This window comes from Mustela nivalis, assembly GCF_964662115.1.
Source record: "Mustela nivalis genome assembly, chromosome: 18".
In the NCBI taxonomy this organism is placed as follows: Eukaryota; Metazoa; Chordata; class Mammalia; order Carnivora; family Mustelidae; genus Mustela; species Mustela nivalis.
Window position 1 is genome coordinate 49075296 of NC_139037.1, and position 27547 is coordinate 49102842.

The following is a 27547-nucleotide window of genomic DNA, read 5'->3' on the forward strand; positions in this document are numbered from 1 at the left end:
CCCCATTTCCAAGCACAGAGTCTAAATATTACAGACACGACGCAAAACAAACAAATAGCCAAACACCACCCTAGGAGGCAGGTGCCGTACGGATGGAGAAACAGACTGAGCAGGGTTGGGAGGGCTTAAGCACTTTCCTGGAAAGTGCTCGGGTCTCTTGGTAAATTCCTGTCTCTAGCCACCCACAAGAGCCAGCGTTCGAACCCCAGGCCTGCCTCTGCCCAGGGTACGCTCCTCGCTCCCTGTTCCTCGGCCTCCCAGGTCTTGTAGGGACAATGCGGGTGGCCGCTACCCACCTATCCAGTTGGAGTTCGCTCTCTCTGCACCCAACGGCGCTGTTCCGCCCCGGGCCCGCCACTCACGGCCTTTGCGGCTCCCCATTGGTCGGAGGCGCTGCCTTCCCGCCCCCTCCCTCAGGCGGGCCAGTCACGCTCTCAACGTTGCCAGCGTGCCCTGCACCGCCCCTCCACGGAGGGCGAAACAGCCTCGCCAGTAGATTGGCCGGCGCAGGGGCGGAACCGAGCTTGTCGAGCACCGACTGGGTGGCTCGGTCTGGATGGGCGGGCGCGGGGGCGGGCCACGTGTGGCGACCTACGAAACGGTAACACAGCCTTGGAACCGGTCGAGAGGGGCTGAGCGGCGTTAGTCTGGGCTCGGAGAGGTGAGTCTCCCCCGGGCTTCTCCAGCGGAGGGCCGGGCCACCCTCGGGCCCGGCACCTTCCGGGTAAGGCCCCTGGCCCCGAGCGCTGCAGAGGGACCGATCTTCCCGCCGTGCAGATGGGGAAACTGAGGCTTTGCCAGGCCTCCCCTTGGGAGGGGAGGACGCCTGCCCAGGCCCTGCCGAACTGGCTAGCCAGGGACTCGGGCCCTCCACGGGTCGTGCCCGCCCTGTCTGCATCTCTGGTCAGGTTTGCATCATCGCCGTGGGGTGGGTGGCTTTGACCCCTGTTTGCAGGCTCAGACAGAGCGTGAAACTTGCGAAGGGTCACACAGCCAGAAGTCCCTGCTGCAGGGCTGCCCACCCCCCAGGCCACGTGGGGATCTAAGCGGCACCCCTTCCCTGCTGCTGCCCCTCCTCCTCTAGCCTTGGACTTCCTCCACCCAGAGCTCAGTTCTGTACTTTCTCACCACTACCCCAGGGCACCCCCAGATCCGTCTCCAGCCCAGACCTCCCCATATGCCCACGCACACTCACAGATTACCCGCTCTGAATTTTCCATCTTCTTCCCCAAACCAGTTCCCCTCTTCAGGTCCCCAGTTAGTACCTGGGACCTGCCACCCATGAGCCAGAAACCCGAAGATCTTCCTCCTTCCCCCTTACCCCACAGCCATTTGCACCTGACCCTGAATCCCTCTGTTCTCTCCTTGACCTAGAGCCCAGGCCTCACCCTTGCCCACCTGGACTGCAGCCCTGGTTTTTCCTTCCTGGCCTCCCGCTCCAGTCCAGCCCCACAGAGGCCAGTGAGGCCTCCCCCGTTTTATCTGATATTTTGAAAACTTTTTTATGGAGGTATACTGCATATGCAGGAAAAACACACAAATTACAAATACCTAGCAAACACTCTGGTGTAAACAGCATTTGAACCCAGCCAGAAGTAGAACATCCCCCACATCCCAGAAGCACCCCCACCTTGAACTCCCTTCTTCACTACCACCCAAGGATAGCCATTCATTCATAACTTTACCACCACAGACTGGTTTTGCTGGGTTCTCACCTTACCTGAAGATTATATTGTATTTTAGATGTTACAGAGCAGATTGTCCAAAATCCAAAAGGAACAGAACAGTGCAAATAAAATCTTCACACCCAGTGGACACCTGCTTCCTGGCCTGAAGTATGTGGTCAGTGTAGAGAGGAGGGCTCCACTGGCTTTTCTCCCTGGATTGGGGCACAGATGTCCCGTGCTGCTTCATTGCACTGCTAACCTCTCTTGGACACTTTTCCACGCTGTTACTTAAAGAGCATCCTTGGCATTCTTCCTGGCTGCGGAGGATTCCGTAGTGTGCATGGGCCGTGACAGGCGGGCAGGACCCCAGCCGCAGATGTTTACATTGATTTCTCTTCCTTCGCTCAGGGGAAGAGTCCCATGATGTGTAACCTAGGTCTGGTGGTGAATAACCTGGTGTCATCTCCCATGGGTGTCTGTGGGGCCAACACTCAGGAGCAAGTTTTCTGGGTCGCAGGGTTCAGATAACTCCAGTTTTGAGAAATGTGGCCCCACGTGCTTCCCTCAGGGTTGTCGCAGTACACACCCCTCCAAGCGTGCTGGGGAGATCCTTCTTGCTCCAGAGAAAACCCTGATCTGACCTTGACCCTCCTGCCTCCTGAAGACTCAAGGGAGTGGAAGTGAGACTGAGCGCCGCAGTGGGAGGGAACCACGGGGAAAAGTCCTGGCGGGGCAACACGACCTGGCCGAGGCTGGAGGGGTTCTCAGCACCTTGCAGGACCAGGGGGTCACCTTTTAGTCCTGAGTACAGAAGCAGCCACGTGGGAGGGTGCGGGCTGAGACCCGGGAGTGGCAGAATGCACTTTGTGTTTTCCGAGTGTTTTCTCTCCCTGTCTCTGGCCGCTTCCTTGGCGAGAATTCTGCACTCCGCCAAGATAGATCAGGTTCCCTAGAAATCCCAGCACTGATCACGGTTGTAATTAGGTGGTTAGCTCATTCACTGTGATACTGTTTTTGTGGGAGATGCGTGCTGTTTTGTTCTTAGAGAAAATTCACATAGCATAAAACTCCCTGTTGTAAGCATCCATGGGTTTTTATGTTTTAGATAGTTGCCCGTAGAAAACATTTTCTGTGGTAGATGTGTTTGAGAGAACTCCCATATACGCCTGTGTGTGCTCACCACCCCGCCTTCACACCTCCCCGGTGTTAACCCTTTGTCCTTCCACTGGGCCAGCGGGGTCTCCTGTGTCCCAGATAAATTAAGGAGAGCAAACGAGTGAGAACGCAGAGGGGATGAGAGCTGTGCGCAGAAGCCTGGCCAGGGCCCCCTAGTTTTGCAGCAACTTGGGGACCCAAAGACTCAAGCTTCCTGGGGACATGGCTGGCACATGCTGAGACTTGCGGTGGCAGGGCCCCAGGTGCTAGAGAGGAGCCACTCTGACTGGGAGACTTGCTGTCCTCTACTCGTGCAAAACCTCAGGCAAATCAGGGACCCCTCTGGGTCTCCGTGGACCACCCCCCCCCAGAAGGGCTGCTGGGCAGACGGCTCCACCAGCCCTGCCCCTTCCTTCTCTCTCTCTCTCTCTCTGAAGTTCATGTAATGAAATTTACCATTTCCACCATTTTTAAGCGCAGCAGGAAGTGGCCGTTACAAACACTGATGACGCTGTGTAACTGTGGCCAGCACCTAGTTCCAGAATGTGTTCATCACTCCAGACGGAAACTGAACACCTTAGGGGGTCAGTCCTGGTCGCTCCCCGCCCCCAGCCCCTGGCAGCCACCAGTGTGCTTCCTGCCTCTGGGCTTGATCCCTGTGGACAGTTCATATTCACGGGCTTGCACAGCGTGGGGCCTTCAGGAACTGGCCCCTCTCCCCGAGCACAGCGATTCCGAGGTTCATGCATGATGTCCCACAGGGCACCACTCCATTCCTTTCTATGGGGGGATAACATTCCTCTGAGAGGGGACCCCCGCCTTCCTGTCTAGGACCTGTAGGGGTTGTGCAGCCTGGGCATTGCACATTGGGGTAAACTGAGTTTCAGAGGCTGAGTGGGAGGAGTCCAACCTGAAGGAACTCGGGCACCAGGCTCTTTTGTCCTTAGGAATCAAATCAGCTCGGTGTTAGCTGCTGTGGGCCCTTGGATGGGTCCTTCAGGCTTCAGTTTCTCCCCTGAGTGCTGGGTGAGGATTGCAGTTGGAGCCTGCAATGTGGCAGGAGAAAGAGTGACCTTGAGGAAGGAGAAGGCTTCCCAGGGCCCTGGGATAGTGAGGCTGGAAGCACCAGGGCAGTCAAGGTCAGAGAAGGTTTTTCGGAATGTGATCTCCCGGCTGAGTAGGACACACTAAGAAAGAAATGGATTCCGGGCACCGGGAACCGCAGATACAGTGGCCTGCGGGTGGGAGGACGATGGTTTCCAAAGCCCTGTGTGGGACCCTCAAGGGTCTATGTACGTGGACGCTGGGTGTGCAGAGAAGCCCCTGGCCCATCTGACCCTGCCGCCTCAGCTCCTCTGCCCATCCCCAGGACATGGCAGCTGTGGGGCCCAACCTGGGCCGAGTCCTCCCCGGATCATCCATCCTATTCCTGTGCGACATGCAGGAGAAGTTCCGCCATGTTGCATACTTCCCCCAGATTGTCTCTGTGGCTGCCCGCATGCTCAAGGTACAGCCCCTTCTCCCTCAGACCCAGAGTCCAGGCCCCCAGGGCCTCCTCCCTCAGGCTAGGAGTCCAGGCCCCCTGCCTCTCCTCTCTCAGATCGAGGAGTCCAGGCCCATAGCCTCCTCCTCCCTTAGACCCAGGAGTCCAGACCCCCAACCCCCTCCTCCCTCAGACCCCAGAGTCTGACCCTACAGACCCCTCCCTCAGGCTCAGGCCTTTGTCCCTTTTTCTGGCACAGGTGGCCAGGCTCCTGGAGGTGCCGGCTGTACTGACAGAGCAGTATCCAACAGGCCTGGGCCCCACGGTGCCTGAGCTGGGGGCTGGAGGCCTGCGGCCAGTGGCCAAAACTTGCTTCAGCATGGTCCCCGCAGTGCAGCAGGAGCTGGACAACCGGCCCCAGCTGCGTTCTGTGCTCCTCTGTGGCATCGAGGCACACGCCTGCATCCTGGTGAGACCCCTCCTCCCACTAACTGTATCTTCCCTGGCCCAGAACCCTCCATCCTGGCAGGACCCCATCCCTACAAGACCTGGGACCTTCATCCATACTCAGGACCCCTCTCTGCCTGCTGCTCCCATCCTGCCCTGATCGGACCCTCCCTAATCCCTGTTCTTGCCTGTGCCCCCAGAACACAGCCTTGGACCTCCTAGACCGCGGGCTGCAGGTCCACGTGGTGGTGGACGCCTGCTCCTCTCGCAAGTGAGCGGATCCTGCTGGGGGTGGCACACATGGGGTACAGATGGGGTGCCCAGGAAGAACCGGGGAGTGGGGTCCCTCCTTAGTGTGCCAGGGATCCAGGTGGCCCGGCCAAGGTACCAACAGCCCTCCTGCCCCTCCCAGCCAGGTGGACAGGCTGGTGGCACTGGCCCGGATGCGGCAGAGTGGGGCCTTCCTCTCCACCAGCGAAGGGCTGATTCTGCAGCTCGTGGGTGACGCTGCCCACCCCCGGTTTAAGGAGGTACTGGCCCCGCACCCCGACCTCCCGCGCCTCCCTTTCCAGCACCCACCACCTATCAGTTGACAGAATACATCTGGGAACACAGCAGGCGGCCGCCTCCAGGCGAGCAAAGTTCTACGTTCCTTGAGGGAAGCTGTCCGGGGGGCCAGGAGGACAGGAGAGCAAGAAAGCAAGCGAGGGGACTGGGAGGGCTAGGGTGCAAAAGAAGGGGGCTGCACGGGGTGGAGTGGGAGGCCTCCCGGGAAGAGAGGTACAGGAGGCAGACAGGCACGAAGAGTCTGGCAGAGGCGCTGCCGATGGGAGCCCTGTGACCCTCTTTGTCCATTCCTCCAGCCCCCGCAGCCGCCACCGCTGGCCCTGAGGGTGGCAGGAGGCGCCCAGTCCCCCAAGGTCTGCCCTTTCCCTCCTCCTAGTTCAGTTCTGTTGAGCATTTTCAAGCACCTACTATGGGCCAGCCTCTGTGGGAGGTCCTGGGGTGACAGCCAAAGCCCGTCTGTTGTCAGTTACACATTGTGGCCAGAAGCTAGAAGGACATGTTCATAATGTGTGAGGAATAAAATGGGGGTTGGCCGCAGGGAGGTCCTTCCCTGGGGTGGCCTTGAAGCAGAGACCTGAAGTCGGACAAGCAGCCAGTCATCCAAAGTGTGTTCCTGGCAGAAGGAACAGCTAGGGCAGAGGCCTGGAGGTGGGGCTGAACTTGGCCTTATTCAGAGAACCGAGCAGGACATGGTGAGCATGGGAGGAGGGGAGGCAGAGAAGAGCCTGAGCCCCCTCTTCTCACAGATTTGAGGGTTTTGCCCAAGGGAGCCGGCCATGGTCAGATCTGCAGTCTGGTTTTGGGTGGCCCATGGATGGGGGGGGGGCAGGAAGGAGGGAGACCAGAGTGGGGGCCGTGGGGGTGCATTTGGGCTGACTTTTCTGGAGGCAAGCACCGTGGGGCCTGCTGGTGGGTGCGTGCGGTGTGGGGCTTTGGGGGAAGGCAGCCCTAGAGAGGGGGCTGAGCATCTGTGCCCCTGTGGTCGACAGATTGGGGGAAGACCATTGCCAGTTTGAGAGGTCAGGTGGGGACCCACCTTTAAGAGGCAGTTGGATCAATGACTCCGGAGTTGAGGGGCAAGGCATGGTCTGGATTTAGAGGTTGAGAGGGATGGGAGAGGTGAGATTACTTAAGCAGGATCTGGTATAGACAGAAGCTCCAGGACAGGGCCTTGGTGCAAGCCAGCAAAGCAGACCAAGATGGTGGGTGATCAGGCACTCACCCAGGCAGCCATGGTGGAGGGGCGCCCAAGGAGAAGTTTCGAGAAGAGGGAGTGGTTGGCTTGGCCAGTTGCTGCCAAGGGGGCAAGGCATATGAAATGGAGATCTGCCACTCCACATCAGTCACAGAGATGGGAACTCTTGACGCCTCCTGAGCCCTCCTCTTCCCCCTACAGATCCAGAAGATCATCAAGGAGCCTGCCCAGGATAGTGGGCTGCTAGGCGTCTTCCAAGGCCCCAACCCCCTCTTCCGCTGAACTCCTCACCCCAAGACCACCCTTCTGTCAACGGGACCTCAGTGGAATCGCTTCGCCCCCATCCTTGGCTCCCAAGAGTGGTGCAGTCCACCGGGAGTACCAGCCCCTCGAGAGGGGAGGTGAAGCGCTACCTTGCCATTGGTCCAAAGCGCCCGGAAATGCAAATAAGACTCCTGGAAGCTGGGTTACAGTTGGCTGAGCTGAGCTGGGGGCGGGGCTAGGCCCCGGGCCACTTCACGGGGTGGGGAGGGGCGGGGGAGGGAGTGTCACAGGCTGTGGAACCCGGACTTGCAGAATAAACACTGATGTGGCTGTGGACCGAACCATTTGTGGACTTGGGGGGTGTCCCGGGGGCGAGTAGGGGCCGCGGGTGGGGGGAAGAGGGGTCCCAGCAGGTGGGGAGGGGGAGGTGCCTCTTCGCTCCCAGCCGGTGCCAGGCGAAGGCAGGCTGGCCGCGGCCGCATCTGCACGGGAGCCGGCGCGCATCTGCACGTATCTGCACAGACTGGAGCCGCCGGCCGGGTCGCACACCCCACACGCCGCCGGCCGCCCCCCACCAGCGCGCGCACACGCCCAGCCGCTTGGCTTGCAGACACGCGCTCGCTCTGCCTCCCCGGCCGGCCCCCATCGCCACCGCCACCCCCGACGCCCCAAGGGTCCCGAATCCGGAAAGTGAGGTGAGCGCGACCGCACCCCGGTGCGGAGGGGGAAACTGAGGCACTGGGGACAAGGGGACGGGAGGAAGAAGAGACCGGCATGCGGATGGATGGATGGATGGATGGATGAATGGCCGGGAAGGACAGACGGCTTCACCTGAGTGCTTCCTGCTCCCCTAAGACGCAAGAGACTGGGATCCACATGGGGGCTCTCAGAATTCTGCAGCCCGCACGGAGACCAGGGGCCCCGGGCTCTACGGAGCCCCCAGGCAAGACCCCTCAGCCTCTTGAGGTTTGCAGTCCTTGCTCCCCACTCCTCCAACCTTGGAGACCTGAAAAGGCAACCTCTGAATCCCCCATAGACCAAGGCGTCAGAACTCCCAACTAGCCCGCCCCCCACTGGGGAATCTGAGTCCCCCCACCCACCCCCGCCAATTCTGGGATCCCAGACCCCTCCCAGAAGTCCGGGTCCCCGGAACCCGGCGTCAAGAGCACCCAGCACCCCCTCTCCCCAGGAACCTAGGAGTCCCATCCTCCCCCCTCCTCCAGGAGCCCCCGGGACAAGCATTGGCGCCCCCGGCCCCCGCCTTCCGGATCCAGGTGTCCCCCCTCCTCACCCCCCAGCCTGATGCTTCGCGTCTTGGAGGCCGCGCTCGCGTCGCCATGGCAACGGGAGTCTATTTTGCGCTGGGAACACACAGCTCCCGCTGCAGCGCCCCCCCACCCCGCCCCTCCAACCCCGGCCTGAGTGAGAGTAGGGGGACCAGGGAGGAAGACTGGGGTCCGGGGTGGGGGGCACAGAGATACTCAGAGGGTCAGAGATCTGTAGATAGCAAACCTGGGAAAGAGACATACAGAGACAGAGACAGAGAGGCAAAGAGATAGGGCTGTGGGGGTTGGGCGTGGGGTGAGACACAGAGACAGGATCTAAAGAGACAGAGACAGACGGGGCAAAGGGAAGAAGGGACACGGAAAACTGAGACTCAGAGAATGGGACAGCACGTGGGGGCTGGGGAGGTGGACAGAGACTCAGGGACGCAGAGAAGCGATGAGATATGTAGAGGCACAGGCTTGGAAGACTGTGACCCAGGGCAGATCCCGTTAGAGATGCGAGGGGCCTGCGGGCGGGTGGGAGGCGGGGTCCGGGAGGAGGGGTGGTCAGGGAGATGCAGAGACACCCAGAGTCAGAGAGGCACAGAACACAGGAAGACCTGGGGATGGGGCGGGGGTGCAGGGACCAAGGCTGGGTGAGCCTCTGGATGCATCTGGTGGAGGGTCCTCATCCCTGAGTCCCTGCTGCCTGAGTGCTCAATACTGGGATCCCTGCTGTACATCTGGACCCCTCCCCTTCTCCCTCTGTTCTGCTGCAGCGGCTGGTGAACCCACATCCTCTCCTCCTCTGGCCTGCTTTCCACATCCCTACCTCAAACTGACCCCTGGACCCCAGATATGCCTCGGATCCCCTCCCTTTGCACGCCACCCAGACCCTGCATGTGTCCAGACCCTCTCTCTATCTCTCAATGCCCACTGCGCACCCTCAGCCCCCCTCTACCACCACTTGCAAACCCCTCCAGCCCCCAGTTTCCTGAGGCCAGGTCTTCTCTCTCTGGGTCTTACTCTTCTGTGGGTTTCTGTCCTCCCCCATTCTCTCTCTCCTCTCTCTTTCTCATTCTCTCTTGGCTTCTCAATCTCTGCCACTTCCCAAGTGTCTGTGCCCCTCCTGTGAGTATCTGTCTCCCCCCAGCCTGCTTGCCTTCTGGGTCTCTGATCCCTGTCTCTGTCCCCCTCTCCCTGGGTCTCTCTCCTCCTTTATCTGCCTCTCCCCCCACCAACCTCCCAAGACTCTCTCCCTGTCCCTGTCCCTACCCCCCATCCTCTCCATCTCTCATTCTCTGCAGCCACACATCTCAGGAGGGAGGCTGGTCACCTGGCCCCACCCAGCCCCAGCCCCAGCTGGCAGGATGTGGAGTGTGGGGCACAGGACTATGCAGGCACTGTGAGGTCTCCAGGAGCCCAGGGACCAAGCAGGGCCTGCTCTGGAAATCCTTCTCGAGTCCACTCCCCTGACCTCTGTCCACCTCTCAGGTCCTAGGCTAGCGCCGGGGTCCATAGTCCTGGCCCTTGGCTGCTGGGGATGCATGCTGCAGGAAGGAAGGACATTGGGGTGAAGGGCCCCCTTCCTCTCCAGCTATGGGGGAGGAGAGTGCCTGTAGGGGGGGTGCGGGAAGGCTGTGTCTGTGTGTGTGGGGGGTGTCACATGCATGCTTCCGGACCCCACCGCTGGGTGAGGGTGTGCTGGCCCCTGTGTGCACCCGCAAGGCTGCCTGATGGTGGGCTGGCATGTGTCCGGTTGTGTGTCTGCGTAGAAGTGACTTGGGCAGGTCCCTTGATGTATTCCGGAGTTGTGTGTGGTCCCCATGTGTCGCAGTGTCTGAGATTGTCTGGGTCTTGTGTACTGTGGGTGGAAATGCCCAGAAGTGCACAGCCGTGTGTCCACGTGGAGCAGTGTGCATGTGTTGGGAGGAGGCTACAGGTGCGCCCACCAGGATGACATTGGGTGTCCTTGTGTGTTGTGTCTACACACCATGCGGGTGTCCTCTGTTGTTGTGTGTATACAATGCTGTGTATGTCTATGTGTTGTTTTATGTGAGGCAAGGTAAGAATGGGTCCCCCTGTATCCTTGTGTCCAGACAGGTCACTGTGTCCCCCGGTGTGTGTCCTCCTCCCTCCAGGAGGTGTAAGGCAGGGACAGGAGGTCACGACTCCCCCCACTGTAGATGTGCTGTGTGTACTGTGTCTGGGTGCATCACTGGGTCTGAGGGGATGGATGCCACAGTCCCCATTCCCCAGAGTTGTCAGTGGTGTGGAGTTGTGTCTTCCTGGGCATGTGCATGCACATGCAGTTGGAGGGGACAATGGGACTCTGTTAGCAGGGGGAAGAACTGTGTCCATGGAGCTCAGTTGGAGACTTGGCACAGAATGGGGACTGAGTGGGAAAACTGCTAGCCCATACAGTGCCTTTATGCCAATGACACAAAGGTACCCCCTGGCCCAACATAGCTCCCCTGTGTCTGTGGTTTGGCAGGCAGATGGCAACCTTGTGTGAATTCTAAAGGGTGCCCCTTCCCCCAGATGGATGCAGTCCCACCAGTACGCCTTAAGGATGAGAGCCTGGCTGGATTCCAGTCTCTCAACCAGACCTCTTTGCACAGTGCCCAACCTGCCCAACTGTATGTGGCAGCCTTCAGTGAATGAAGAAATCCACATCACTGCATGCATGTGGATTCACTGATGAAAGGTGTGTGTCTGTATGCATGTCAACCCATGTTTCTCTGCATGAGATAAAGGTTCTACAGGTAGCAGTGCCCTGAGACCCGAGTTTAGAGCCCAGCTCCAATGCTTGGGTGCTATAGGCCTTGGGCAAATGATGGGACCTCTTGGAACCTCAGTATTTCATCTGAAGTGTGTGTGTATGAGAGAGAGAGAGCAGTCCCACCTCTCACACTTCCTTTCAATATTCAGCCATGCAGTAAATGTTTACGGAACACCTCCTGGGTCCGGCACAAGTGCTGGGTACTGTGGGCACTACGGGGAACCAGCAGACGAAACAGTCCACCATTGCGGGGCTGATGATCTAGTGGGAGAGACAGACAATAAGTCCCAACACATATAAGTTGGGAAGTAGAGATGTGAGCTATGACAAGACAGAAAGCAGGCATGGGGACCAGAGCGGCTGGAAGTCCTGCTTTATTTATTTTTTTTTTTAATTTTCAGCTTGCATTTCTTTTTTTTTTTTTAAGATTTTATTTATTTATTTATTTGACAGAGAGAGATACAGCAAGAGAGGGTACACAAGCAGGGGGAGTGGGAGAGGGAGAAGCAGGCTTTCCTCAAAGTGGAGAGCACAATGAGGGGCTTGATGCGGGGCTCGATCCCAGGACTCTCGGATCACGACCTGAGCCGAAGGCAGACGCTTAAGGACTGAGCCACCCAGGCGCCCCTGCTTTAGACAGGACAGTCTCAGTGAGATGACCTGTAAGGGACACCTGAAGGAAAGAGGGGGGCATAGACTGGTATGTGCAGCAAAGGGAGGGCCCAGGCGAAAGGAGCCGCAGGTGCAGTCAAGAGGAAGGGACTCCCTTGGGCTTGGGAAAGGCATGAAGGGACAGGAAAGGGAGAAGGCTTCCCATGTTATCGCAGGCATGGCAGGAAGGCAGTGGGCGGTTTCAGCAGGGGAGGGCTTGATGTCATCTGACCTATGTTGGTGTTTTTTTGTTTGTTTCCTAAAATTGTGGTAAAATACACCTAACTTAAAATGTACCATTTAAGCTATTTTTAAACTGTTAAGGGTACAGTTCAATGATACTTAGGACATTCATCAGCACTGTCTCACACAGAATATCTTCATCCCCCCAAAGCAGTCCCTCCACACTCTTCCCAACCCCCAGCCCCAGGCAGCCACTAATCATCCGCTGTCTGGCTTTATGGCTTTTCCTGCTGTGGACATTTGAGATACACGGGATCACACATTATGTGACCTCTTGTGTCTGGCTTCCTTCCCCTGATGTTTAGAGGCTCACCCATGAGGCAGTGTACCAGTGCTCCTTTAAGGCTGAGTAACGCTTCGTTCTCTGGACAGACCACATTGGCTTATCTGTTCCTCCCTTGAAGGCCATCTGGGTGGCCTTTGGCGATATTAGGAACCGTGTTGCTATGAATGTTCGTGCGGAAGTTTTTGTGTGAACGCACATTTCCAGTTCTTAGGAGCGGAACTGCCGGGTCATGTGATAACTGTTTGACTTTTGAGGAACCACCAGACGGCTGTCCGCAGTGTGGGCTAAGCCGCATCTAAGATGCCTATGAAACACCTGGAGTGAGGGGTTCTAGCCCAGAGTGCAGCGGCGGGGCCGAGCCGGAGCTAAAGGGAAAGTTGAGGCCCCAAGCGGAAGGGGAGCCAGCTACGGCGTGGGGAGTCTCAGCTCCCAAAACCCTCTCTCCACGCCAGCGCCTGCGACTTGTGGGGGTAATGGTGTGGTCCCCAGACACAGAGGCGCTCAATGGAAAGGAGCACGTGACAGTACTACCCCGTCATGCTTACTGGATTAGTCCTACCCGCCCTCCCATCCCCTTGCGCCGCTTTCCTGTAGCCGTGACTTCTTCAGGATTTCTTAATACTCTTCACCACAGTGTCCCCCGCACCCCACACGGGCTTCTGTCTGTGCACTGGTCCTCTCCCGCCGCTGGGCCCTGAGCCCCATAGAGGCGGGGTCCCCGTGGGTCAGTCACCGCGGTCTCCTCGGGGCTCAGTCCCCTCGGAGCTCAGTCCGCGCGGCGGGCGTCCTCTGTGCGGGGGCGGGTGGGGGCAGACCCGCTCCGCCTCCCTGTTCCGTCCTGCGTCCTGCTCTCCGCCCGCAGCCACCGCGGCAAACACCGGCGCGCCCGCCTGCACAGTCCGCCTGGCAACAGGCCCGGCTGCTCCGGGCTCCCTCCACAGGTTAACCCTGCTCATCCTCATAACCGCCCTCTGAGAACCATCCTTACCCCCATTTTACACATGGGGAAACTGAGGCACGGGAATTTGGGGTAAGAGCCTTGCAGTGTCAGGCAGCTGGCACACGGTGGCGTTCTGCCACCCTGCCTCTCCCGCTGTGGCTCTGAGACGCTTCGGGCCTGCAACTGGGAGAACGTCTGTGTGCGCTTGTGTACGTGTGTCTCTACGTGAGCCTCTGTGTGCCTGTCTCTGTGTGAGAGAGACATAGAGACAGGGCAGATGAGGGAGGAAGGAAGAGGCAGAGACACAGATGCTTGAGACTCCTGGATTACCCAACCTAAATGGAAGAGAAATCAGCCTTTGGGGCGGCTGAGGACCGCCCGGGTCTAAGCCAGTCACTCTCAGTGGGGCTCAGTTATGGCCCCAGGGGGACATTTGGAAATGTCCGGAGGCATCTTTCGCTGTAGGCATGTGAAGAATGCGAATTCTCCTGGCACCTAGTGGCCGCACCCCCTGGGTCCACGGGCCTGGTCAATAAACTCAGATTCTCAACTCAATCTCTCTCTCTCTCCCCTTACCCACCCCTCCCTCTCTCCTTCCCCATTTCCCCTGCTCCTCCCATCTGGCCCACTGCACCTCTGTCTGCATTCCCACCCCCACCCGCACCGACCCACCCCACCGCCCTCACCGCTCCTCCTCCCCCAATCTCCCACGGCCGCCGCTCTCTCCGCCCCCTCCGCCCTCGCCCTCTCTCCTTCACTCCCCTGCATGCTTGCCTCTCCCCTCATCACATCTTGCTTCTGGTGTTCGTCCGTCTTTATTTCCGCTCACCCCTCTGCTATCTTTGACGACCTCCCCAATCTCTGCTCCTGCCCTCATCGCTCACTGTGATCCTTTCCCCGTCTGCGCGTTACCACTTCCATCCTCCCTGGCCGCGTCTGGGCACATCTCCGTACCCCCCACCATGCCCTCCACCGCCCTGTGGGGCTGCTCACCTTGGGCCCGTGCATCGCCCGCTCCGTGCATCCATCCTTTCGCTCTCCTAATGCTTGTCTTCCTTCATCCTTCACCTTCGGCCCGCCTGCCTCACCCTGTCCGGCCACCCATTTCCCACATCTTGCACCTCCGGCCGTCTCTCTCGCGCGCCGGCTCCCGCCTTGCTTCGTCCCCCAGCCTGGCGGCCCCATGCCGTCCCTCCTGCTCCTCGGGACCCTCCTGCTCCTGGCCTCGACCGCCCGCCAGGCCGGGGCGCGCCCGTCCAACGCCACAAGCGCCGAGCCGCCGGGCCCGCTGCCCGCCCTGCTGGCGCACCTGCGGCGCCTGACCGGGGCGCTGACCGGCGGCGGGGGCACTGCGGGCCCGGGCGCCAACGGCACCAGGACCAGCCCCGCGAGCGGGACAGGCGCGGCGGCGCGGGCGCCCCCTCCCGCCGAGCTCTGCCATGGATATTACGACGTCATGGGCCAGTACGACGCCACCTTCAACTGCAGCACGGGCTCCTACCGCTTCTGCTGCGGCACCTGCCACTACCGCTTCTGCTGCGAGCATCGCCACATGCGCCTGGCGCAGGCCTCCTGCTCCAACTACGACACGCCGCGCTGGGCCACCACGCCGCCGCCGCTGGCCGGGGGCGTCGGGGGTGCTGGGGGTGCGGGAGGGGGCCCCGGTCCCGGCCAGGCCGGGTGGCTGGAAGGGGGCCGGGCGGGAGGCGCAGCGGGGCGCGGGGGCGAGGGCCCCGGGGGCAGCACGGCCTACGTGGTGTGCGGGGTCATCAGCTTCGCCCTGGCTGTGGGCGTCGGCGCCAAAGTGGCCTTCAGCAAGGCGTCCCGTGCGCCCAGGGCGCATCGGGAGATCAACGTGCCCAGGTATGTGAGCGCTGAGGTCTCCTGGGGTCTGGGGGCGGGGCTTGGGCGGTGAGAGGTGGAGCCACCTGGCGAGGGCGTGGCTACAGGGGTGCGGGCCTATTCAGAGACCAAGGAGGCCACCGGGAGCCTGGGAGCCGCCACCAGAGCCTAGGGATATGGGCGGGCACTAAGAATAGATGCGACAGAACGCACCTGGCTGCTGAGTGACAGGTGAGGCTCAGGCCTTCATTCATCCAACAGATTATTTTTTGAGGACTTTCTGTGGGTCAGGAGCTGGGGATACAGCAGTGATCAAGACAAGGTCCCCACTCTGCTGGGTGAACGCGACTTCCAACCCCGGGTCTGCTGCCTGCGAGCTGTGCGACCCTGGGCCTGTCCCTCCGTTTGCTTGTACAATAGACCTAAGAACTGTTCCCATCCATTCAGGCTGTAGCGAGGATTAACTGAATTGATTCATGTCGAGTCCTGGCACATGGCAAGCCCTGAGTAACTGTTGGCTGCCATTATCATTAAACGTTAGTGGCGGACAGAGTAAGCAAGCAACCACATATGCAATATAATTTTAGGTGTTGATAACCGTTGTGAAGAAAAGAAAGCCGCATGACAGGTAGAGAGTGGGCCCGAGGGTGTTGCTTTATGCGAAGTGGTCAGGAAAGGCCCTGGAGCAGAGGCATGAAGGGAAGGAGCAACTCCTCCAGGGATCTGTGGGAAAGGCCTTCCCTGTGGACGGAACAGGGCGTGCCAGGGCCTGGTGGGAGTACTTGCAGGACAGGGAAGGGGCCCTTGAAGCCACAGAGCAGAGGGCACGGAGCAGGCTTATTCTGAGAGTGATGGGGGAGCTTCTCGGGGGCACTGAGTTCCGCGACGTGAAGCCGTCTGGTCATTGCAAGAGTCCCCGGGCTGCGTGTGTGCGGCCGGACTGCAGGGGACAAGGGTGGGTGCGGAAGACCAGTCAGGACACTAGCAATGAGCCGGGTGAGAGCAGGTACCGGGAGCAGCACCGGCGGTGAGAAGTGGTCCGCTGGGGATTTATTTTAGAAGCCGAATCTGCAGAATTGCTGAAGGGCATGAAAGAAAGAACACGGGAGTCCGGGATGATTGTATTGTTTTCGGTCGTATAACTGTACGACTGGGACGCACTTTACCGCCATGGGACGACTGTAAAGGAACAGGAGTGAGGTCCCAGGCTCAGGGGAGCAGGGGGCCGGGGGTGGGGGCAGGGTGTGGGAAGCACCTCAGAGGGGTTGGGTCCAAATGAATTGAGGCAGGGGCTGCTTCAAGCAAGAAACGGGGTCGGAGGAGCATTTGGGGCGGGCGGCGCTCAAACTGACATTAGCGACGGGTGCGGCTACCGGCGAGGAGCCCGGCCCGACTGACTCCCGCAGAGGGCTGAACGGGGAGAGATGAGAACCCTGGGCGCTCCCTCTGCCTGCTCCACCCCCGTCCCCAGGCCGCTGCTAACCGTCGCTCTGCCCCTCTAGGGCTCTGGTGGACATTTTGAGGCATCAGGCGGGGCCCGGGACCCGACCGGACCGGGCACGAAGCAGCTCCTTGACCCCAGGGGTCGGAGGCCCCGACAGCATTCCCCCAAGGACGCCCAAGAACCTCTACAACACCGTGAAGCCCTCCAATCTCGGTGAGTGGAACCTGGGAGTCGGGGCTGCAGCAGCTGCCTCTGGCCGCGCCCACCAGTGCTGTAGCCCCGCCTTCCACGGCTTCTCCCGCGGCCCAGGCCCCGCCTCCAGCGCTGTAGCCCCACCCTCCCCGATAGCCCCGCCTCCCGCGGCCCAGGCCCGCCCCCAGTCCCATCCACGGGCCTCTGCCATCTCAGAACCATCATGAGTGGGTGTCATGGACGCCGCAGAGATTTAAATTTCGACATTCACAGCCCCTGCTCTTGAGAAAGTCCGTGTCTGAGCTCCCAACAGCCAAAGTCAAAGTTCCTAACAATTGAATTAGAATGTGTTCTGAACCAGACAACCTGGGTTTGAATCCTAACTCTGCCACTGCTGGGGGCAAACCATTTCACCTGTCTGGGCCTCAGCGTCCTCACCCATAAAACCAGGAGCACGACAGCATTCACCTCACAGGGTTATTGTGAAGGTCAAAGGAACTATTGACCGAAGGGTGAGAGCAATGCCTCCCACAGAAAAAGCGCCATATAGATATGAGCAGCTGTTCGTGTTACTCTTATATTTTATGATGAGCTCATCAGTGGAGAAGTCCAGGGAGCTGTAGCGGGTTAGAGGAGGAGGAAGACTTCCCACAGTCAATGCTGTTTGAGTAGTGGCCTGGAGGGTGAGGGGGTTATTTGGGTCAATGGAGCTCTGGGCCGCTGCAGCAGAGTTTGCTGGGTCAGGAAGAGGGTGTTGGGAAGGACCTGAGCACCAGGCTGGGCTGAAGAGCTCTGCCTTTGTCCTGATGGCAGTGGGAAGCCACCATGGAGCTTAGAGCAGTGAGTGGAAGAATGATTTTTCTGGAATCTATGTGAAAGGGAAGAGATGAGAGGAAAAGGCTGGATGGTACTCCAGGCTGTACAGGACAAGGCTTGAACTGGGGTCAGAAATGGAGGGGAAGAGGTGGGTTTGAATAGTAGTAAAAAGGAGAAGACATTTGAGGTGGATCTGGAGGTATGAGTAGGAGTTCTTCAGGCAAAGAAGGAGAGGAAGGAATTCAAAGCAGAGAAAATATCAACAGCATGTGCAAAGACCCGGTGACAGGACTGAGCTAGGCTCCTTCAGGCAAGGCATCAGCTGAGACAAATCTAAGCCAAGTAATTCCTGGCTTCAATTTATTTATTTATTTATTTCACAGAGAGAGAGAGAGAGAGAGAGAGAGAGAGCACAAGCAGGGGGAGAGGCAGAGGAGGAGGGAGAAGCAGGCTCCTGCAGAGCAGGGAAAGCCTGATATGGGACTCAATCCCAGGACTCAATCCCAGGAATCATGACCTGAGCTGAAGGCAGCGGCTTAACCCACTGAGCCACCCAGGTGCCCCTCCTGGCTTCAGTTTTGTCCTGTGGGTGAGAGACAGACATGGAAAGAGTTTGTAACAGCAGCTGTGGGTGTTGGGAGTACAACCCTGGGGGGCTGATCTTGAAGATGGGTTGGCTAGATGGCCGGAAGGCTGATTTGATGATCCAGGAGGGAAAGGCAGGTCAGAGCAGAGATTCAGGAGGTGGGAGGGAATCAGAGCCAGGGACTGAGTGGACATGAGTGGAAATCCTTCCACAAGACCAGGACAGCAGTGCCAGTGGGGGGCAGGTGACAGCAGTGACACCACTTCCCTTCTTGGTCCCCACAGATAATCTACACCACAATTACCTGCACCTCAACGTCAACAGCCCCAAGCACCATGCCGCCACGATGGGTACGGACAGGGGCTGGGCTGTGGGGAGGACAAGGCTCCTTTCCTCCCCTGCCTTAAATTGAGCCTGAGCTGGGGGCCCACAGCAGAGCAGGCGTGAGACCCTGTGAGCCTTGACCTCCCAGTCTAGCCAGGTAACCAAGCTAGCCTTGGTTTCCCAGTTGGGACACCAGAAGTGGTCATGTCTCTCCCACCTGGGTTGGTGGGATGATGCACGGAGTGGACTGCCGCTCTTGCCTGGGGCCAGGCCCATAGCACGTGCTGAGCAGGTGCTGGTTGCCTCTCTTCCTGTGCCCTGACCTGCTTCCCCAGCTATGAGCCTGTCTCCTGCGGCGGGGCAATGAGTACAGGGCTGGCTGCTGGGGTTCTGAGGGGCTGGAATCCCTGGTTTCCACTCCCTAAGGGGCTGGGGGCTGGAACTAAGGGGTCTGAGGGAGGAGGGGCTGGACTGACCCTGGCCACACCCCTCTGCCCCAGACTGGCGCGCGGCTCCGCCACCCAGCCCCTCCTTGCACTACTCCACACTCTCCTGCTCACGGTCCTTCCACAACCTCTCGCATCTGCCCCCGTCCTACGAGGCCGCTGTGAAATCCGAACTCAACCGCTACTCCTCCCTCAAGAGACTGGGTGAGTGCCAGGAAGGGGAAGGGCACAGGCAATGGGGCAGGGTGAAGAGCCAGGGCCTGGGTTCAGAATGGTGGAGAGTGGCCCAAATGACGCTGAAGGTGTTTTTTTAAAATGCAGATTCATGCCCTCCTAAGAGCTACTGTATTCATCAGGACCTGTACTTAACAATTAACAGAAACACAACTTAAGACCAAAAAAAAAAAAAAAAACTACATTAGCTGGATAATGGAAAGTCTCTATGAGCTTTAGGTATGCCTAGATCCAGGAATTCAAAAGCTGTCTCCAGGATTCTATTTCTCTCAGCTATACTAAATGATGGGCTAGCTTCATTTTCAGATAGATTCTTCCTTAGCCGTGGCAAAGACTGACGTGAGGAATTTCAGGGTGTCATTCTGCCAGCAGAAAAGCATTCTTCCCAATGATTCCAGCAAAAATCCCAGGTCTGGAGTGTACTGGCCCAACCTGGGTCACATGCTTGTCCCTGAACCAGTCACTGTGACTCCAGACATTTTTGGTCAATGGGAGTAGCCTTCAAACACTTTAAACTGAGAGCCCCATTAAGAAATACTTTTTATGCTATGACCCATGAGACACATATATCTATGCATATTTTTTAGTTACAGGAAAAATTTGAAATTTGTTATTATGAACTTTTTCAAATATACCCAGCATTAGAGGAAATTGTAAAATGAATCCCCATGTTCCCATCACTCATCTTAAAATGAGCAAAATTTTGTTAATCTATACTCCCTCTACCCCAGTTTTTGGTGGATTCTTTCTTTTCTTTTTTTTTTTTTTTTTTTTTTTACTTTTATTTTTTTTAAAGATTTTTTTATTTAGAGAGAGAAAGAAAGAAAGAGAGGGAGAGTGGGGAGGAGCAGAGGGAGAGGGAGAGAGAATCTTAAGCTGAATCCAAGCTCAGTGTGGAGTCCATGCGGGCAGGGCTCAGTCCCACAGCCCTAGATCAGGATCTGAGTGGAAACCAACAGTGGGACGCCCAACCCTCTGTGCCACTCCTGCAGCCCTTTGCTGAATTATTTTAAAACAAACCGTAGGTACTGTCACTGCATCCATTAATATGTCAGTAACACAAACATACCTGAAATAAAAAATTTATGAATGGGTACTCACCCTTTTTCCCCTATTATGTAGATGCTTTTTTTTTTTTTTTTTTAAGATTTTATCTATTTCTTTGACAGAGAGAGTGAGTGAGATCACAAGCAGAGGGAGCAGCAGAGGGAGAGGGAGAACAGGGAGCCCCATGCGGGGCTCTATCCCACGACGCTGGGATCATGACCTGAGCCGAAGGCAGACGCTTAACCAAATGAGCCCCCCAGGCGCCCCTGGATACCTTCTTTTTTATATAATTTTAAAAATCTTTTTCCCCACCACTCTCCTTAATTTTTTAATTGATTTTTTTAAAGTGGTATCTGTGCCCCATATAGGGCTCAAACTCAGGACCAGGAGATGAAGACTGGGAGGCTTTACCAACCGAGTCAGCCAGGCGCCCCTGTGTGGATGCATTCTGATAATTTTTAAATTCTATTTCATTTTCAAAATACCAGTCACCATCCACAAAACTGACTTCATAACCCACGAAGAGGTGACATCTCCAAGTTTTGGGAGATGGGGTGAGAAACGAAGTCCCTCCATTTACCGGCCCACCATCCTGTGCGGGGCCTAGGAATCTGCATTCTGGTCACACAGGCAGCCTGATTGCTCTGACTAATTACAATGTGGGACTCACCCATCTGTGCCCAGGCTAATATTGACCAGGGCGCTCCCGTGATGCCCAGGGCCCTCGTGGGGGTGGGACATACCGAAGCCAGGGGACAGGGGAGCTTCTGGGCTGGCTGAAGACTCACCCCTCTGGCTTCTCCCCCCTCCCCCAGCCGAGAAGGATCTGGATGAGGCCTACCTGAAGCGCCGGCCCCTGACAGAGATGCCCCGCGGGACGCTGCCCCTGCACGCGCTGCGGCGGCCCGGCACTGGGGGCGGCTACCGCATGGACGCCTGGGGCGGCCCGGAGGAGCTGGGCCTGGCGCCTGCGCCCAACCCGCGCCGGGTCATGTCCCAGGAGCACCTGCTGGGCGACGGAGGCCGCTCGCGCTACGAATTCACCCTGCCGCGCGCGCGCCTGGTCTCGCAGGAGCATCTACTTCTGTCGTCGCCGGAGGCCCTGCGCCAGAGCCGGGAGCACCTGCTGTCGCCGCCGCGAAGCCCAGCGCTGCCCCCAGAGCCCGGCGCCCGTGCCGGCCTGGCCGCATCCCACTCCAACCTGCTGCTGGGCCCCGGAGGGCCGCCCACGCCGCTGCACGGGCTGCCCCCACCGCCCGGCCTGCACGCGCACCACCACCACGGCTTGCACGGCTCCCCGCAGCCCGCCTGGATGTCGGACGCCGGCGGGGGAGGGGGCACGCTGGCGCGCAGGCCGCCCTTCCAGCGCCAGGGCACGCTGGAGCAGCTGCAGTTCATCCCGGGCCACCACCTGCCGCAGCACCTGCGCACCGCCAGCAAGAACGAGGTGACAGTCTGAGGCCAGGCCCCGGGGCTGGCGGGCTGCGGCGGGCTGCGGCCTCGCAGGCCCCCACCCCAGCCGGGATCCCCCAACACACTCGAGGGGCCTGGGACCCGGGAGCAGCCTGTGCGCGGGACGGGGTGGGGGTGGGGGGCTGCCTCCGAGGACGCTGCTTTGGATGAACTCGTCACCGGAGATGAAACCTCCTTCTGGGATGTCATGGTAGATCCCTCCTCCTATGTCACTGTTTGAGGCAAGGCCTCTTTCCCATGACGTTATCACAGAGGAAGAGCCCTGCCCGTGAGGTCATCACTAGTGAAAATGTCTGTGTTCTGTGATGTCATCACAGGGACAACACCTTCTTCCCATGAATCCATCACAGAGGAACAGGCCCACCCCTGAGGTCATCGCTAAAGGCCATGTCTCTGTTCCATGAAGTCATCACAGACTTTCTCCCTGTGATGTCACAGCAGAGACAATGCCTTGTCCTATGACATCATCCCTAGAAACAAAGATTCCTTCCTGTGAATGTCACTGCAGAGACACATCTCACCCTGATGATGTCATCTCTGGCACCGAGAGGCCTCTTTTGACATCATCAACACCAGAAAAATATTTCCTTCCAGAGAAGATGTCTCTGTTTATGTTGTCACTACAGACAAAGCCATCTTCCTAGGACACATCACAGGGGAGAGGCCTTGCCAACTGTGTCCTCCCTACAAGTAAGACCTTTCCAGGACACTGTCACAGGGACTCTGCCTCCTTCCTGTGACACCATCTTCAGAGAAGGTGCCTTGCCCTATGACATGATCAGAAGGACTGTGCCTCTTCCTGTAATGTTATCACCAGGGAGGACAGCCCGCTTTTGGGATACCTCCAGGATGAGGGCCCTTCTGCGATCTCACCTCTGGACTCTGCCTATTCTGGGGTCATGCTCTAAGATGCCTCCATGCCAGGTCATGGGAAGGCAGGGCAGGCCCTGGATCCATGGCAACCCTGGGGTCACCCAAGAAGGTGCCCTGACCTGAGGAGTTGTTTGACGGATTGTCTCACTGGGGAGGCAACCCCAACTGCAGAAGTCTCCACTGAGATGATGATTTGACTGTAGGTTGTTGGCAGCCGGCCCCCACTGAGGCTCCGTCCCAATGCTGTGATGTCATCACCAGAGACACTGCCTGCTCTGGAGGGCCGTCACTTGTGATGGTGTTACCAGAGTTTCTGCCTTGTCCTGCCATGACTTAACATGGTCACTCCTTTCCCTGACACCAGGGACACTAATTGCAGGGTCTCCAGCAGACTCTCCCTCTAAAGGGTGGTTGGGCCTCAGAAACCACCCTGCTCGGTGATGGCTTCTCCCGTGTGACTCCTGGAGGACAGGACTCCCAGACTGGCTTCTGCTCCCAAGGAAGCCACTCTAGCCCACCAGTCTCCCAGAGTCCTGGGACACATAGTGGCCCAAGCCCTTGTCACTTCTTTCTGCCATGACTAGAGATATCATCACATCTGTCAAAAAGCTCCTGGCTTCCTATTGGGGGTGAGGTGGGATGGGGTTGGGTGGGGTGTACCCACTATTGATTTTGCTGATGATATCAGTACTGTAAGACTTCCACCACTCATGATGGCATTGTACCTGGGGTCAAATGCTAACCATGCCTGATAATGACATCACTTCCCAGGATTCCCTATGACCTATAGTGTCTTCATCTCCCAGGATCTACAACCATTGTATCATCATCTCCTAAGATCTACCATGACATATTAGGTCATTACCTTCCAGAATCCTCTATGGCTGATGGTAACATCCTCTACCAGAATCCACGAGTACTGATGATGCCACCATTTCCCACAGTCCCCCATAATTGTGGTGTCATCACCTCCCAGGATCCACCTCAACCATGGTGTCATCATCTCCCAGGATCCACCTCAACCATGGTGTCATCACCTGCCAGGATCCACTTCGTCCATGATGTCATCACCTCCCAGGAACCATGAGAACCAATGGAGTCATCATCTCCCAGGATCCACTTCAACCATGGTGTCATCATCTCCCAGGATCCACCATAACCATAGCATCATCATCTCCTAGGATCCATGACATCAAAATATGTCATTTACTGGGATTCACTTCAACCATGCATCACTATCTTCCAGGATCCATCATTTTGAGGGTCAAGTACTAAAATGGCTGTATTTCAATTGTCTTCTGGGGTCCCATAGCACCTATAACTGTTCCTTTAAGGGGAACTAGCACAATACACACCATTTTTCCATTCCTTCAAAAATGGAATGGGTGGGGTCCCCTCTGATGACATCAACCTTAGCCAGCCCCTTCTTAATGATGTCACTGCCTCCCTCCTGACTTGAGCTGATGCCTGCATCAACCCCACCACAGACCTGGTCTTGGGCAGACCCCATCACCCCCTGGTGAGGGCATCTAGGCCCCTCCTGATAACTCAAAGCCCTTCACCCAACCATCTGATCGGTGACAGGGTCAACACAGAAAGCTTTTGTCATCACGAGGGGAGTGGGGAACGGGCCTCATAGTCCTCAGGTGACATCCCTGCCCCTGTTACCTGGACCCCCACACAAAACAGCACTCCACTGGCTTGGGCCAAACTCTCCTCAGAGACCCCATGGGCTGGGTGGACAGCTGCTGACCTCCCTGGGGCCTTCACTTATGTCTTCTGCTGGCCTGGTCTTGGAGCAGGCACATCTGGAGGGCCATGGCCACTGTCAAGGCCATGGGGTGGAGAGGTGCTCTGCATCATCTCAAGATGGTGAGGAAGCAGCATTCTCTCCTTAATTCCCCCTCACACACCAGGGAGCCTCCAGGGGTTTTGGGGATTCCTCAATACCCAATGCACAATTTGCCCCAATTCTTTGTATATAGCCATTTTGCGGGGGGCGGCCATTCCCCCACTCTTAAAGGGCTACATACCCCCTCCCCAGCCCCCAAGGCAAGGTGAGGGGGCTTCTTCTCCCTCCTCTGGGCCGTCCCCCTCCCTCTTCTGTCTCCCCCAAATATTGGCACCTCAGCTCATTCCTTCTCATCAAAAGCCTGGGGCAGATAACTGGCCCTCAGCTCCTAGCACCCAGGGGAACTGGGGAGCAACCCCAATCTACCTGGGTCCCCGTGTCCATGCTTCTAGCTGCTCCTGTGGGTTCCCTCAGTCCCATCCAGGGCCTCCCTGTGCCCAACGCCCCTCAGGCAGACTGTGACATCCCCCAGAAAGGAGCCAGCTTGAGCGCCTCTCCCCTTTCACACCCCCAGCCCTCTGTTCCCCACCCCCACTGAGCACTCAGCTTCCCCCCGCCGCCCCTGGAATATAGGGGCTTGGGGTCTTTCAGCTTTTGTACACCACCCCCACTCCCCAGACTTGCTGTCTCCTGGCCTGGAGTCCAGGTATCTTGTTCCCTTCCCTCCACTCACTGCCACAGGCTGCCTGACCTTGGGGTCTTGACCTCTGATCTCAAATAAGCCATAGTGGGGAGAGGTCTCCAGCAGGTGAGGAAGTGGGCTTGTCCTGCCTGATCCCCCTCCATGCCTCCAGCGCTGGGACCTCGCCAGCTGCGTCTTCCGGCCCCAGACAAGCGTGCATGAGCGCACACACACACACACACACACACACCCTTTCTGGGGAGGGACAGGGAAGGGGTGCCGAGAGAAGATAAACAGTTCTGGACCAGAAGACTCTCCACAGCTTCTTTATCCCTCCCTCTCTCTGCTCAACACCAGAATCTTCCCCGGAGTCCCTTGGTGAGGACAGCGGGCCGAGTGGCAACTTGGGATTTTTTTGGAATAAACAGATGTTTCCTGAGCCAGGGTCTCCAGGTTTACTGTGGGGAAGAGATGGGTTTCCACCTCCACGTTTATCACTGAGGAGTCCCCTGTGTGGCTGAGGAGGGGGCAGACATCTAGGAGGTGGTCAGGGCTGCCCCAGAGTCTGCCTCCAAGCCCGGACTCAGGGGTGGAGCACAGTGCCTTTACGCCCTGGGCACCTTCCTAACCAAGCCTCTTCCCTCGGGGCATTCCAGCATGGTTTGTACCTCCTTCTGGGTGAGTTCCCTGGCCGAGGCTCATTGAAGTGGGATGCTCTGGTCATTTGCTGGGGCTGCTGTTAACAAGCAGCGGAAGCGTCGGCAACGAGCCACCTGCTGGTTCCCTGAGAGGTTGACGGGAGGGCTGGTACCGGGGCTTGCCCCCAGCTTCTGGGGCTTGGCTGGCACTGGCTGGGACCCCACCACATGCACAGCACCTTCCCTCTGTGTACAAATTCTCCATTTGGTGAGGACACCAGTCCCCACCCTCAGTGACTTCTACACTCAATCATCTGCAAAGACCCTATTCCCAAGTAAGGTCACGTTCTCAGGTCCCGGAGGCGAGCATTTCCACAGCTCTTTGAGGAGACACGATTCAAACCAGAAAGTGCATGTGGCATGGCACCGTTCATTCAAACACCACCTCTTATGAGAACCAGGGAGCATTTTCCCCAGTGCGCTAAGATATTAGCATAGTGATGATAAGAGTTGCCTGCCCCAATCTTAGTGTCTTGACTATGAACCACAGTGGGGAGAAGAGGTGCCTCCAAGGCTTGGCCTTCCTATGAACTTTAGGACACCCCTCCCCTGGGGGCATCCAAGTGTTTGCTGAGAATTGTAGGCTCTCTTGCATAGAAGGTCTCATTTTCACATCTCTCTGGGTGTGGGTTGTGAGCTGTGCATTTCAGTATTGACTTTATCACTAAGAAAACCCCTTCCTGGGGTGCTTGGCTGGCTCCATCAGTGGAGAATGTGATTCCTAATTTCACAGTTGTGAGTTCAAGCCCCACATTGGGTGTAGAGATTACTTAAAAATAAACTCTTGGGAGGGCACCTGGGTGGCTCAGTGGGTTAAGCCGCTGCCTTCGGCTCAGGTCATGATCTCAGGGTCCTGGGATCGAGGCCCGCATCGGGCTCTCTGCTCAGCAGGGAGCCTGCTTCCCTCTCTCTCTCTCTGCCTGCCTCTCCATCTACTTGTGATTTCTCTCTGTTAAATAAATAAATAAAATCTTTAAAATAAATAAATAAATAAATAAACTCTTGGGGGCGCCTGGGTGGCTCAGTGGGTTAAAGCCTCTGCCTTCGGCTCAGGTCATGATCCCAGGGTCCTGGGATCGAGCCCCGCATCGGGCTCTCTGCTCGGCAGGGAGCCTGCTTCCTCCTTCTCTCTCTCTGCCTGCCTCTCAGCCTACTTGTAATCTCTGCCTGTCAAATAAATAAATACAATCTTTAAAAAAAATAAAAATTAAAAAATAAACTCTTGGGGCGCCTGGGTGGCTCAGTGGGTTAGGACCTCTGTCTTCAGCTCAGGTCATGATCCCAGGGGCCTGGGATCGAGCCCCCATATCGAGCTCTCTGCTCAGCAGGGAACCTGCTTCCCTTCCTCTCTCTCTGCCTGCCTCTCTGCCTACTTGTGATCTCTATCAAATAAATAAATAAAATCTTTAAAAAAAATAAACTCTTTAAAAGAAAATAAAGGAAACCCCTTCCTCTCTGGCACATTTAAGTGTTTCCCCAAATTTTAGATTTTACTCTATCAATCAGGGTTCTCCAGAAAACAGAACCAATAGGATGTGTGTGTGGGTAGATTCATTTTAAAGAACATCTCGTGATTGTGGGAGGGCTGGCAAATCCAAAGTCTGTAAGGCAGGTTGAGAGGCTGAAAATTCAAGCAGGCTTTCTCTATTACAGCCTTGAGACAAAATTCCTTCTTTTCTGAGCTCCATCAGGTTTTAGTCTTACAGGCCTTCAACTGATTGGATGAGGCCCACCCATCTGATCTAGAATAATCTCCTTTACCTGAAGTCAATGGATAAAAATAATCACATCTGCAAGGGGCTCCTGGGTAGATCAGTCAGTTAAGCATCAGACTCTTTAAAAAAAAAAAAAAGAAGAAGAAGAAAAGAAAAGATTTTATTTATTTGAGAGAGCACAAGCAGGGGGAAGGAGCAGAGGGAGAGGGAAAAGCAGACTTCCCACTGAGCAGGGATCCCGACACAGGGCTCGATCCTACGATCCTGGGATCAAGACCTGAGCAGAAGGCTGATGCTTAACCAACTGAGCCACCCAGGCAACCCAAACATCAGTCTCTTGATTTCAGCTCAAGTCATGATGTCATGGGTCTTGAGATCAAGCCTAGCATCAGGCTCTGTACTCAGCAGGGAGTCAGCTTGAGATTCTCTCCCACTGCC

At 57.2% G+C, this 27547-nt stretch overlaps 2 protein-coding genes and 1 long non-coding RNA gene across 5 annotated transcripts; 2 read left to right on the forward strand and 1 right to left on the reverse strand.

Annotated features, from left to right (window-relative positions):
* The first annotated feature begins 533 nt into the window (after positions 1-533).
* On the forward strand, positions 534-7119 carry ISOC2 (isochorismatase domain containing 2). The gene is made up of 6 exons (XM_082709754.1): positions 534-661; positions 4192-4329; positions 4565-4774; positions 4953-5023; positions 5165-5282; positions 6716-7119. The coding sequence occupies exons 2-6, from the start codon at positions 4195-4197 to the stop codon at positions 6794-6796; spliced, it is 615 nt and encodes a 204-aa protein (XP_082565880.1). The 5' UTR covers positions 534-661; positions 4192-4194; the 3' UTR covers positions 6797-7119.
* SHISA7 (shisa family member 7) lies at positions 7102-23401 on the forward strand (the record flags this gene model as incomplete). 3 transcript variants are annotated; one of them, XR_014305339.1, is made up of 7 exons in its annotated part: positions 7102-7473; positions 14117-14808; positions 16290-16444; positions 18110-18175; positions 18650-18799; positions 20692-23249; positions 23322-23401. XR_014305339.1 is itself a non-coding variant. In XM_082709731.1 (6 exons), the coding sequence occupies 6 exons, from the start codon at positions 7102-7104 to the stop codon at positions 21333-21335; spliced, it is 2079 nt and encodes a 692-aa protein (XP_082565857.1). In that variant the 3' UTR covers positions 21336-23401. The 3 variants fall into 3 exon arrangements, 2 of the variants coding, with proteins under 2 accessions (XP_082565857.1, XP_082565858.1); XM_082709731.1 differs by having other exon boundaries at positions 20692-23401; XM_082709732.1 differs by lacking the exon at positions 18110-18175 and having other exon boundaries at positions 20692-23401.
* Positions 22858-27420, reverse strand: LOC309852693. The gene is made up of 2 exons (XR_014305341.1): positions 27156-27420; positions 22858-23399 (listed from the first exon to the last, which is right to left on the reverse strand). It is a non-coding gene; the product is annotated as an uncharacterized lncRNA (long non-coding RNA).
* Between the last annotated feature and the right edge of the window lie 127 nt (positions 27421-27547).

Coding starts and splice junctions, on each gene's coding strand:
- ISOC2 (XM_082709754.1), top strand. CDS start 4,195: ATGGCAGCTGTGGGGCCCAACCTGGGCCGAGTCCTCCCCGGATCATCC. Junction 4,330..4,564: donor TGGCTGCCCGCATGCTCAAG/GTACAGCCCCTT, acceptor TTTCTGGCACAG/GTGGCCAGGCTCCTGGAGGT. Junction 4,775..4,952: donor AGGCACACGCCTGCATCCTG/GTGAGACCCCTC, acceptor CTGTGCCCCCAG/AACACAGCCTTGGACCTCCT.